At 38.8% G+C, this 14328-nt stretch overlaps 1 protein-coding gene across 1 annotated transcript in view; it reads left to right on the plus strand.

Moving 5' to 3' along the window:
* ECT2L (epithelial cell transforming 2 like) overlaps positions 1–14328 on the plus strand; it is a 67973-nt gene that overhangs the window by 9411 nt on the left and 44234 nt on the right. Inside the window, 1 exon segment of the mRNA XM_045544457.1 lies at positions 11886–12048. Within this exon segment, the coding sequence (XP_045400413.1) occupies positions 11886–12048 (163 nt within the window).

A 14328-nucleotide genomic window follows, 5' to 3' on the forward strand; every position in this document is an offset into this window, starting at 1 on the left:
TCTGGGTGATCAGATCCACTGTCGGTAACGCAGTGCTTGTGTCCAAGTCATGCTTATTTGACTTCATAATGGCCCCGAAGCACAAGAGTAGTGATGCTGGGCATTCAGATATGCCAAAGAGAAGCCATTAAGGGCTTCCTTTAAGTGCAAAAGGGAAAGTTTTCAACTTAATAAGGAAAGAACAAAGTTGTATGCTGAGGCTTCTAACATCTGCAGTAAGAATGAATCTTCTATTTGTGAAATGGTGAAGAAAGAAAAAGAAATGCACGTTTAGTACCAATAGGGTTCATTACTATCCATAGTTTGTAGCATTCTCGGGAGTCTTGAAGCATGTCCCCTTAAGTAGCCCCACAGTAAACATTTTGAGGGTCTTTCCCATGTCTCAGAAGTTGGAGTAGTTTGGTAGGCTGACTGATGACCCCCAAATAAATCTCTGCCTTCATCCCTGGGACCTATGAATGTTACCTTCTCTGGCAAAGATCTTTAGCTTAACCACATCTGCAAAGAGATTGGGACATTATCCTGGATCCTCTGGGTTGGCCCAATTTAGTTATAATGGGCCTTATGAGAGAGATGCAGGAAGAGTCGGAGTCAGAAGACGAGGTGATGGAATCAGGGAGAGACGAGAGACCGGTTGCTGCCCTGCTGCTGGCTGTGAGGGTGGAGGGAGGGGCTGTGAGCCAAGTGGGGCAGGCAGCCGGCAGGAGCAGGAAAAGGCAAGGAACGAGTCATGCCAACACCTTCACTGTAGCCGCGTGAAACTGACTTAAGACTTCTGACCTCCAGAGCGTTAAGAAAATAAATCCGTGTTGCTTTCAGCTACTAAATTTGTGGCAATTTGTTACAGTGACAACAGGAAACTCATCCAAGCAGTGATTTTCTTTTTCTATTTTTTCAACTTGTATTCTTTTTTCACTCTTTATTTTAATTTACACACATTTATTTAGCCCCAGGCAAGCTGCAAGCACTCTGCCAGCCGCTGGGGACAGAGCAGTGAGCGAGACAGCAGTGGAGACAGGCATTAAATGGTGCAGGAGCCCAAGAAAACTCAAAAACGGTGCTTAGGTCACACTGCAGTGCACATCAAGGGTGAGGGACACAGGCTTCAGCAGAAGCTCTGAGGTGGCATCAAGCAGGAGTGCTCAGTGGGTGACAGTCAGTCTCCCACAGGGATGTGTTTGGGCAGCAGGAATCATCAGCCTGTTGGGAAAATGGGGGGATTCTGGCTGTACCCCAGATTTGCCACCCTAAAACTCCACTATCACCCCCTTCTATGCCTGTATGGTGGCCTACGTAGCTTTTCCCCCCGCCACAGGACTGGGACCTACCGTACCAGGTGCAGTTATGATTTCTTTCTCCACCCCCAGCACCACATTGCCCAGAAGTTATTACAGAGTCTCACATAAATCTATTATCTAACTCATCCAAGGAATTTTCTCTTAATTTTGAAAACTATTTTTTTTACTTCTGGCATGTCTGGGTTTTTTCTTTTCTTCTCCAAATCAACATTTCAAAAATTCACTCCTGTTGTTACCTTGATTGCTCTTTGACTATTTTAAGCATGCTTATGTTAAAATCTTTTGTTATTATTTCATTACCTCCAGTTCTCAAGGTGAAAAATCCCTTGTTTCATTTGCTGACCCTCCCTCATGGTGTTTGGTTTGGAGGTTATTTTCCACGGGAAGCGTATCCGCACTGGGTTGTGGGAGCACACCGAGTGGTTTCAGGTTTGTGTCTGCCTCTCTGGGCACCCCCAGGGTTTCTCAATCTCTCACCTGCTTTTATGCTTATATGGTAGCCCAGCCTCTCAAATGTGCTAGGAGATTTAATATGGACCTCGTGCCCACCTGGGGTGCAGGCCTGTTCTGGTTTCCCCCAGGTCTCCCTTTTAGGAGAAGCCATGCTTCTTTGCCTCTTCCCCCAGGGTCTGGGCTCTTAGTAGGAAAGCACAGCCCTAGTCATTAAGACGGGGTCCAACTCCTGTGAAGGTTCGCTTCCACTTACTGCCTTCGTGTGTGTGTGTGTGTGTGTGTGTGTGTGTGTGTGTGTGTGTGTGTAACTTCTATAACTTGCTCATTTCCTTTTTCATTACTTTTCTTTTCTTTTTAAAGAGATTATGCTTCATAATCTTGCTGTTATATTCCCCTGTACTTCTAGGCATTTGAAATTAGTGCATAGATTCCCTTTTCAACTCAGTCTACTAATTTCTAGGAAGACTTTATAGATATACCATAACTTATCTCAGACATTTAGCTTGTTTCCCCTGACTTTTGCTATTATACATAACACATAGAAGAACATCCTTCGAGATGAAGAATAATAACAACAACAACAAGAAAAAGAATATCCTTTAGCTAAATCCTAGGCTTAGACATATCTTTAATCATTGTTTTAGGATAAACCCCTAGAATATAAATTGTTGGATCCAAAGGCACATTTATATGGCCATTGGTATTTGTCACTTGCCAACTTGTGTTTTTTGTTTTTTTTTTTTTGAGCTAGAGTTTCGCTTTGTTGCCCGGGCTAGAATGAGTGCCATGGCGTCAGCCTAGCTCACAGCAACCTCAAACTCCTGGGCTTAAGCGATCCTACTGCCTCAGCCTCCGGAGTAGCTGGGACTACAGGCATGCGCCACCATGCCTGGCTAATTTTTTCCATATATATTTTTAGTTGTCCAGATAATTTCTTTCTATTTTTAGTAGAGACGGGGGTCTCGCTCTTGCTCAGGCTGGTCTCGAACTTCTGACCTCGAGCGATCCACCCGCCTTGGCCTCCCAGCGTGCTAGGATTAAAGGCGTGAGCCACCGTGCCCGGCCCCAACTTGTCTTTTTTTTTCCCATGCAACTCAGGAGTTGCACAAACCCCTGTGGTTCCAGATGTGTATTCCACTTGCCCTGGTGTCTTGTCCTTGAAGCCCCATTAAAACATGCATTAGGGACTAAAACTGGGGCACGAATAGCACTGCAGACCCTTACCATGCCATAAAGTGTTTGTAAAGAAGCCAGCAGACAGGACTTAGAGGTGCTACCTAGGCAACTAGAAAACAGGGACCTCTGCCAAATCCACTAACCCTCTGCAGCCTCTCCAAGCTGTTCTCCCAGTCATTTTCATCACGATTTTGGCAGTTTCTTTCTACTCCTTATCAGAAATTTAAGAGCAGAGAATTAAATTCAAGTCCCATATTACTAAGCTTTGTTATTTTTGCAAAGTACACGTTGTACATTCAGTGGCACGCTGCAAAGCATTATCATGAATTATTTAAATGAAACGATCCTTGTCACAATAAATGAGCAAAGCACATTTTGTTCATTGTCTCCTTACATGTTGTTATTTCTCTTCACAGATTTCTTACTTTGCAACATTAACTAAGGTGCAATGAGCCACAATGTCATTACTGCAAACTACCCTAGTTCTGCTGCTCATGTACAGATTTTTTTTAATGTGATGGAAGTACTTTCCTTTCTTCCTGCTTAAGATTCATTATTCTTGAATGTGTCCTTGTAGCAGCATAGACTAGGAACAAATATAAAACATGTATAATTGAGGTTTATTTTTTAAAGTAACTCATATTCTGTTCTCCTTTGCTCTGCTGGGATGGAACAAGAGATGCTGAGAGGTGAGAGGGGGAGGAGAGGAAAATCTAAAGATACTGAGACCCTTCTTTGGAGAGGAGGCTGGAAACATTTCTGTTTTGCCTCTTTTTGTTTGTTTGTTTGTTTGTTTGTTTGTTTGTTTTTCTGAGACAGAGTCTCGGTCTGTTGCCCAGGCTAGAGTGCAGTGGCGTCATCATAGCTCATAGCAACTTCAAACTCCTGAGCTCAAGCGATCCTCCAGCCTCAGCCTTCCGAGTAGCTGGGACTACAAGTGCCTGCCACTTCACCTGGCTAATTTTTTCTATTTTTAATAGAGATGAGCAGGGATCAGGGGGTGGTCTCATTCTTGCTGAGGCTGGTCTCGAACTCCTGAGCTCAAGCGATCCTCCAGTCTCGGCCTCCCAGAGTGCTAGGATTACAGACATGAACCACCATGCCCAGCTTTGCCTCTTATTTTATTAATCTGTTTTATAATTCTAAAGTAAATGAAAGTAAATTTTATCTTAAAGGCTAGGAAAATGACTCTGAAGCCTACCTCAGACCGTGAGGAGTTCGGATAGTCACCCATTGGAGATTAGCTATTCTTGGTGGTGTGACAGTCTCATTCAGCTTGAAGGTTGGTCTCTAAATGAAGACATTACAGACATTACACAGTTATTATGTGTGTTTTATCATCAATACCAAGGAGATCCCCAAGTGACACTTATACTTGTGGATATGACATGCTACTGGTACAGGTACAACCCCATTCTTTGCCCCTCTGCTTATAGACCCACGTGCATACACACACACACTTTCCTCAGACTGGCATGGTAATAGGTTCATTTTCAGCCACCCTGTTTTGCCTCAGGATGTGACAAGGCTACATGGACAGGGATCAAGAAAGAACACTGACTTCAAGCAAGGCCAGGGGAATAGGAACTCACAAAATAAGTCAGCTGTCATTAAATCTTGGAAGTTAAGTAGGTAGCCTCTTCTTCTTTTTTTATTCTTTGTATTTTGCAATAATTTCTAACTTACAGAAAAGTTGCAAGAATAGTACCAATAATTCCTTTATACTTTTCACCCGGATTCCTCCATGGAGTTAACATTTTAATAGTTAACAATTTACTAGTGAACATTTTACCATTGTTTGCCTTATTAGTCTGAATCATTTGAGAGTAAGTTGCAAACATGATGCCCATCACTCTAAGCATGTCAATGTATGTTTCATAAAAAACAAGGACCCTCTGCTGAAAAATCACGGTACATCCGTACATATCAGGAAATCAGCACTGACGTAATACTACTATCCAATTCATGGACTCCATTCAAATCCTCCTGATGGCTCCAACAATGTCCTTTATGGTCACCCTTTCCTTCTTGGTCCAGAGTCCAATCCACGGTCATGTATTGTATTTAGTTTTCATGTCCCTAAATCCACCTTCAATGGGGAGTAAATGGTCAGTTTTTTCTTGTCTTTTATTGACAGTTTTGAAGAACACAGGCCTGCTGCTTTTTTTTTTTTTTTTTTTTCCTGAGACAGAGTCTTGCTCTGTTGCCCAGTCTAGAGTGCCGTGGCATCAGCCTAGCTCACAGCAACCTCAAACTCCTGGGCTCAAGTGATCCTCCTGCCTCAGCCTCCCGAGTAGCTGGGACTACAGGCATGTGCCACCATGCCTGGCTGATTTTTCTATATATATTTTAACTGTCCATATAATTTCTTTCTATTTTTAGTAGAGATGGGGTCTTGCTCTTGCTCAGGCTGGTCTCGAACTCCTGAGCTCAAACGATCTACCTGCCTCGGCCTCCCAGAGTGCTAGGATTACAGGCGCGAGCCACCGCACCCGGCCTGCTTGTTAAATGACCTTCACTTTGTGGTTGGCTGTTGTTTCCTCAAGATTATGTTCAGGTTACACGTTCTTGGCAGAAACAACACAGAAGTGATGCTGTGCTCTTCTTAGAGGATTGCATTGGGGGGGCATAGCATGTCCACTGTCCCATTGTTGGTGATGACTTTATCCCTTGATTAAGATAGTTAAGAATTAAGTATTTTATATTTATTAATTAATAAGTAATTTTAAAGTGTTTGAGTGTTTAATCTTAAGGTAATTAGAAAGTATTTGAATCTATGAAAATATCCTGTTCCTCATTCATTCTTTTACCCACTAGTTGAAGCATTCATTGATGGTTCTTATCTGAAACAATTTTTACTATGATGGCCTCCAAGTGGTGATTTCCTAATCTCTTAATTCCCTCTGTGTGTATTAATTGGTATTCTGCTGCAAGGTAGTTTTCCTGCTTATTTATTTATTCATGTATATATTTATATCAGTATAGACTCAGAGACTCCTATTTTATTCAATAGGCTATAATACATTACATTAATTATGTATTTTGATGCTCAGACTATTCCGTATTTTGCCAGTGGGAGTCCCTTTAAATAGGCTTCTGTGTTCTTTTGACATATCCATCATTCTTTAAGTACTTTCTTACTATCTGGAGTCACAACATGTTCCAGGCCCATCTTGTACTTTCCTCGCCCCTGCTCTGGTATCAGCCATTTCTACAATAAGCCCTGGTTTATTTTATTAGAGAATGGAATTGAGAAACCAAGATCTGGGTTCATTGTGTGCTCATTGCCTCTGGGATGTCATTGCTTCTAGGTGCCGTAAGTGAACAGGAAATATATGTGTACACACACATACATATACACCCATCTGTCTCTATTTGTACATTATCCATTTATATATACATATATATTTTAAAAAACATGAGACTTTACACTGTTATCTCCAATTTCAATCCAGCTCCATATGGATCATTCTAGTCTTTCTCTTTTACATATTTATACATCATTTTTCCAAAAGTGAGAAACCTGGCTCTTAAAACCTTCAAGAGATTTATTTTTTTCCAACCCCCTGTAAACAACCAATCTCCTGTCCATTCAGGGGCCATCTTCTCCTCCCACTCCCCTTCTGCCCATGGCAGTAATACTAACGCATCCTTCCTATGGCCGTGCCAGGCTGAGCAAACCCTGTCACTGACCCATAAACAGCAGCCTAGTCTCCTCTATACCTGCTACCCAATCAGGAAAAATGATTGGCGTTTCAGAGTGTGACCAGTTTTGTCTCAAGAGAAGGATTACATGAATCATAATATAGTGTGTTAACTCCAGTGGGGAAGAGAATTTGGTCTTGTTTCAGAGGCAGCCACTTAAAAGGAAAAACGAAATAAATTTCTTCCAGTAACACTGGTCTCAAAAAATGAAAAGAAGAAAGAAACACAAGAAAATCTCGGTGTATATGTCTTTGCTGAAGACATATGAATGAATTTCAACTCCATTAAAAATCTTGAGGGCTGGGTGTAGTGGCTCACCCCTGTAATCCTAGGACTTTGGCAGGCTGAGGCAGGAGGATCGCTTAAGGCCAGGAGTTTGAACAACATAGCAAGACTAAGTCTGTACCAAAAAATTAGGAAAAAGTTAGCTGAGGGTGGTGGTGTGGGCCTATAGTCCCAGCTACTCGGGAGGCTGAGGCAGGAGGATCACTTGAGCCCAGGAGTTTGAGGTTACAGTGAGCTATGATGATGCCACTACACTCTAGCCCAGCCAACAGAGCAAGACTCTGTCTTAAACAAATAAAAAACGTGAGATCCAGTTTTCAATTGATAGAGCTAAACTATTTATATAGTCTTTTTCTCTTGAAAATCATCTCAAAACAAAGAAGAAACACAAGTACATGCTACCTTGGATGAAACCGAGACATCTGTAACACAGTCACATATGTGCAAGTGGAAACTGAATGGAGAAATGGTAAATAACAACAGAATAACAGAAGGATCATCAAGCCCCACGTGCACAGAGAAGGAAACTGATGAGAGCAAGCCAGTTCACTGCACAAAATCCTATAAGCGTTTGGGAATTGGAGGCTGAAATCAGAGAGATTATTTAAAAGTCTGCCTGCCTATGAAATTAATACCTGTATTTAAAAAAAAAGAAAGTCTGCAGAAGAACCAGTTATACTCCCAGGTGCCCAGCTCTGTCCTGTATGTTCAGATTATACCTTTCCAATGTAAATAAATCAAAGCAGGTAGGAGCCTCTCAATTCTATGATTTTGCACAGTGAAAACCTAGGAGGTGAACTTTCAAAACCCAACTTCTCTCTAGTAGATAGTGAGAGGGATTTTACAATTTCTTTCTGTCACATATTTATTCAACACACATTTATTGAGTGCCTGCTGCATGCTAGGAATTGTCCTCTGCCATGTAAAGGCATTACAGACACACACAGTTCCATCCAATGCAGATATAGAACAGCATATATTGAGGAAACGTTTGTGCACAGCGGAGTAGCAGAGCACAGGAGCTCTTCAGTGTTCATCATCCCACAGCTTAGCAAGTGGGAGACAGATGTACGAACCTTGGCCAAGTGTGAGTAGAGACTCTGCACTCATATTTATAGAGTATGGGAGGGGAGCAGGAAACATTTACAGGACTAGGTAACAATGGGGGCTTCTTAGTCAAGGATGCTATCTTGTTAAAAAGGGAGTCTTAGAATTTAGTGGGTTTTTTTTTTTCGTTGAGCTATGCCAGAGCTGCCATGATAGCTGTCTGCCAAGCCTATGAAGAAGGGCTGTCTGAATCTGTCTCTTCTCAGTCCAGCCCCTGGAAATGGAGGCTCATTTAATGCAAATTTATATATTGTCTTTAATTGGCACTGAATTATGGTGGCTGTCATGTTTTTGTTCACAAGTGGGGTGGCAATAAAATCTCATACCGCTGTGACGTTGATCTCATAGAGGTAGAGAGTAGAATGATAGTTACCAGAGGCTGAGAAGGGTGGGTGGGTCACGGTAGGGATGAAGAGAGGATGGTTAATATGGACAAACACACAGTCAGATAGAAGGAACAAGTTCTAACATTCAACAGCAGAGTAGGGTGACTATAGTTAACAACTTTGTATTGTATAGTTCACAGTAGCTAGAAGAGAGGACTTGAAGTGTTCCCAACACATAGAAATGATAAATACCCAATGTGATGGATACCCTGAATACCCTGGCTATTACACAGTGTACGCGTATAACAAAGTATCACTGGTACCACATAAGTATGTACAAATATTATGTATCAATTTTAAAAAACCTCATACAGCTGGGCCAAGCATAGAGCGACATCTCCAACGTTCTCCAACATTGTAAGAGAGTCATGGGAGGCTGCCCATAGCTATAATAAAAAGAAAAGAGTTTTTTGCACTCCTTTTTAATCCCTACCTACTTCCACCTACTTTCCCATCAATCAAGGCCTATCTCCTCCTCTACAAGATAAACTAGACTGTCCTTTCCCTGGATTGATGAGTTCCACAGGAATGTAGGAGTCATCATTTTACAGTCATGAGTGACTTCTGAAAAGCAAAGAGAGTAACTATGGAACCATCCAAGGCACTCAGTGTCCAAATTTATGTGTACCAATGTGTCTTCAGTCAGAACAATATGAACTGTCCATCTACCTGCTGATGTCAAACCAGGCATGAAAAAGAAAAGAGAGAAATGTACCATTCGTTTTCATATAAGTACTTTTCAAGCAAAGAGGGAGAAATGTATTAGCCCTCCTTAAATTCTCTTCTTTACCACCCAATAATTCCTGAATACCAAAGTAGCTCAGCCAAGGAAGAGGGAGAGGATGGCTGTATACAACTTAGAGGTACTGAAGACACCTGGAAGAGCAGCCTTAAAGAGGCCTTCATCCAGTGAGGCAGAATTGATAAATCGTTCAGGCCTTGTGGCAATAATGACTTCTGCATGGATCAAAAGAATTTCTTGCTGGGCATTCTGGTCCCTTCTTGTAGTCCCACTATTATAATTCTTTTGAGCATAAATCCAGCTGGAAACTTGGATTTATAAGAAAGAATGAAGAACACAGGAAGTGGCCAATGTGTAGGAAAATGTAAAATTTTAAAATTATTTGAAAGACACATGACTGTTTAAAGCAAAACAATGTATTGTGGGGTTTATAACATATATAGATGTAGTACATATGACTACAAAACACAAAAGATGGGAAGGACCATACTTTTACAACGTTATTTAATTTTATTTGAATATTACCTCTAAGCAGACTATGAAAAGTTAAAGATGCCTATTGTACTTTCTAGCAAAAACTTAAAAGAATAATGCAATAGGTTTCACTAAAAAGCCAATAAGAGAATTAAAATGGAATATAAAAAAAATTCTTGATTAACTCAAACCAAGGCAGAAGAGAAGGAATAAAGTGATAAAACAGAACAACCAAACAACAAATAACAAAATTGAGACCTGCATTTAACCATATCGATAGTTATATTAAATGTAAGTAAGTGAGCTAGACCCTCAAATTAAATGGCAATAATTGTCAAATCGGCTAAAGAGAGATCTAACTAAGTATTGACTATGAGGGACATAGATAAAATATAAAGATACTGATGGATTAAAAGTAAAAGGATGGGAAAAGATACACCATACAAATAGTAAACATATAAATAAATAGAGAATGGCAACATTAATAATAGATAAAATTGACTTCAATACAAGAAATATTACAAGAGAGATAGAGGGAAACTTTACAGTGATGAAAGTGTCAATTCATCAAAAAGACACAAGAATTATAAACATAAATGTATCAAATAACAGAGTTTCAAATTAAATGAAACAAAAATTGACAGGATTAATTAACAGAACAAAAGAATAAGAAGAATATCAGTAAGTATATAGAAGACCTGAGCAATCTTCCCCACTATCTTGATCTAATTAATATTTATGGAAAACTGAACCCAACAACTTCCAAATATATGTTCTTTCTATGGGCAAAAATAACATTTACCAAGGTAGATCATTTCTTGGTCCACAAAATGAGATTCAATACATTTCAAAATTCTGACTTAACAATAATACAATAAAATTTAAAATTAATAAAAATAAAATATGTAGAAAATCTCCAAATATTTGGAAATCAACTCACTTCTAAATAACCTACGGTCAGAGAAGAAATCACAAGGGAAATTAGAAAATATTTCAAACTGAATGATGATGAAAATACAACATATCTAAATGTGTGTGATGCAGCTGAAGCCCATTATAGAAGGAAATTTATAATTTTAAATGATTATATTAGAAAAGAAAAAAGGTTTAAAATTAATCTTCTGAATTTCCACCTTAAGAAACTAGAAAAAATAGCAAATTACAATCAAAGTAAGTAGAAGGAAATAAATGATAAAGAGTGGAAATCAATAAAATAGAAAATGGACAAATAATAAAGAAAAATCTATGAAAACAAAAGCTGGTTTTCTGAAAACAACAATAAAATTCAACTCCTAGCAAGAGTAATAAAAGAAAAAAGAGAGAGAACATAAATGATCAATATCAAGAATGAAAAAGGGGATATTGCTGCAGATCCTGTAGACATTAAAAAGATAATAAAAGAAAATCAAACAATTTAAATGGTTGTTTTGCAGATTCCTCAGTTGTTTGTAATAGCTGCTTTGAAGATTCTGCATACATAATACATGAATTGAGACAGTTTGACTTCTTTCTTTCCATTATGTGTGCCTTTTTTTTTTCTTGCCTTGTTGAACTGGCTACAACCTCTAGTACCTGTTAAATTGAAGTAGAGAGAGTGGACATTCTTGCTTTGTTCCTGATGTTAGGGGGAAGGCATTTAATATTTCACCACTGAGTGTGATGTAGCTATAGGTTTCTATTATAATTTCATTGGGAAGTTGTAGTGTTTTACTTGGATGAGTGACATTATCTAATTTACATTTTTTAAAAAAACCAGTTGGGCTGCTGTATGGAGAATGAGCTCTAGGAAGACTAGGATCTGGACTCTTCTCGGGGAGACAAATCCACAGACTGTTGCAATAGTGTAGGAAAAGGTGTAAGTGCCTTGGACCAGAGTGACAACAGTGGAAATGGGGAAGAGTAGTTGAATTTGGCGATATATTTCAGAGGTGGAGCTTACAGAACTTGCTGGTTTATTGAATTTGGGGTAAGGGAAAAGGGAAACAAAAATAGGTTTATGGCTTAAGCAATTAGGTTTATTTTAGATTTTTTTGTTCCTATGAATTTCATGTGTTTTTATTATTCATGTTCCTCTTCAGAATGGATGATTGAAAGTGGATACAGTATTTTTTAAAAAATCTACCCTTATGTTATTTAGGATTTTATTATTTTTTATAGGTATGACATTAGAGAAAGAATAATGGCCAATATTTATACTGAATTTTTAGTCAATTTTAGAAATTAGTGTTCTGAACTAAATTTCTTTATCTTTCTTCTTAGGTTTGTTCAAGACTGGTTTTCAGAAAGGATACCAGTGGCCAAAGTGGATTTCTCTACAGTGTTACCACGCTTCATTTCTCTATATATCTTTTCCTTTCTGAATCCAAAAGATTTGTGTGCAGCTGCCCAAGTCAGCTGGCCCTGGAAGTTTTTAACTGAACAGGTTTACTGCTTGTCACTTCCTAGTAACAGGGCACACATACAACTGTAATCTGGAATGAGACTATTGGGGTAGCAACCTTCCCTGCAGACAATAGCTGAGGATACCTGAACCATAAGTAACGTGCCCCTAAGAGAAAAAATGGGGATAAATGAAATAGAATAATTTTTTCTGGAAATAAATAAGGGGCTATACACTATTCCAATAATTCATGTAATTTAAAAAAATCTTTATTCAATGTAATTATTTAGAAAACATTTTATTTTTATTAAAGAAGTTCCTTTTTCTTCATGAAAAATAATTTAAGCTTTGGGTTTTGTATTATATTATTTTATCTATGATAACTGAGCTTTAGAAAATTGCTATACAACCACACCTTCAACAGATTCCTCTTTGGGTAACATCTGTTGAAGAACATATAGCTAGATCTTTTAACAGCAGTTAAAGCAGTTAACAGTAGCAGCTGTTTAAAATCAACATCCTCTGCTGTTAATTCTGCTTCTGGCCTATTTGTCTCTTTGTTTTCTTCTAAAAGATTTAATAAAATGTAATGTAATGATAGACATACTTTAAATACAAGTCAGTAATTTAGTTTTTAAAACTATACAAAATTTTTGGCTGGGCACGCTGTTTCATACCTATAATCCAGGACTCCGGGAGGCCGAAGTGGGAGAATCACTTGAGGCCAGGAGTTCAAGACCAGCCTGGTCAACATAGCAATACTCCCATCTCTACAAAAAACTTTTTAAAAATTAGCTGTGTGTGGTGGTGCATGCCTGTAGTCCCAGACACTCAGGAGACTGAGGCAGGAGGATCGTTTGAGCCCAGGAGTATGAGGTTGCAACCACTGCACTCCAGCCTGGGTAACAGAGCAAAACTCTGTCTCTAAAAAACAAAAACAAAAAAATAAATTATATAGTATTTCCAAGGTAGCCTGTGCTGAGATCCTGATCTCAGAGATGAGCTGCTCTCTATGGAGGGGCCACAGGCTAAAAGCCTCCTATGAACCCTGAATTTATAGCACTTAGAAAGATTCCTCAGAATCCAAGGTTACTGTTTGCATGGCTGGTATATTGTTTTCGGTGGGGGGGGGGTTGTTTTGTTTTTTTTACTTTCAAGCTTTCTATGTTCCTATATTTAAGGTATGTCTTATAAACAAAATATGGTAATGGTGGGTTTTTTTTTTAACATTTGGCAATCTTTGACTTTTAACTGGGTATTATATTTATGTAAATACTGATAGATGTGAATCTTACTATTTATTTTTTTCTTCCATGTGTTTTATGTTTTTTTCCCTCTCCTTGTCTTCCTTTGGATTAATTAAATATTTTTTCAATGGCCAATTATAGATTCTTTAATAGTTCTTTCGTGGTTACCATAGCGTTTACAGCATATATCCTTGTGTTATCTTACCATTTCCAAGAAAATGCAAGGAACTTAGAACCCTTTAATTCCATTTACCCCCCTCGTCAGTTTCTGTGCTTTTGTTGTCAAATATTTTTATTATATATATTTATAAAATAAACATATATATAATACACAAACAGCTCACAAAACTTGATTACTATTGTTTTATATAGTCAATATTTGTTTGTATGTAACCATATAGTTACTTTTTCTGTTACTCTTCATACCTTCCTGTATCTATTCATTTCTACTTGGGATCATGTTCCTTCTGAATTCTCTTTAATATTTCTTTTAGTGCAAGTCTGCTGCTAATAAATTCTCTTAGTTTTTGTTTGTCTAAAAATATCTTTATTTCATCTTCATATTTGAAGGATTTTTTTTTTTTTTTTTTTTGAGACAGAGTCTCACTTTGTTGCCCGGGCTAGAGTGAGTGCCGTGGCATCAGCCTAGCTCACAGCAACCTCAGACTCCTGGGCTTAAGCGATCCTACTGCCTCAGCCTCCCGAGTAGCTGGGACTACAGGCATGAGCCACCATGCCCGGCTAATTTTTTTTGTATATATATTTTTAGTTGGCCAGATAATTTCTTTCTATTTTTTTTGGTAGAGACGGGGTCTCACTCTTGCTCAGGCTGGTCTCGAACTCCTGACCTCGAGCGATCCACCCGCCTCGGCCTCCCAGAGCTAGGATTACAGGCGTGAGCCACCGCGCCCGGCCTCTGAAGGATATTTTTATTGAGAATTTACATTCTAGGTTGGCAGTTAATTTCTTATAGAACTTTCAAAATATCCCATTGTCTTCTAGTTTCCATAACTTTTTCTTAAGAAGTCAGAAGTTTTATTGTTGTTCCTTCAAAGGCAATATGTCTACTGTCTCT

The sequence above is a fragment of the Lemur catta genome, chromosome 2 (genome assembly GCF_020740605.2).
Source record: "Lemur catta isolate mLemCat1 chromosome 2, mLemCat1.pri, whole genome shotgun sequence".
Taxonomy (NCBI): domain Eukaryota; kingdom Metazoa; phylum Chordata; class Mammalia; order Primates; family Lemuridae; genus Lemur; species Lemur catta.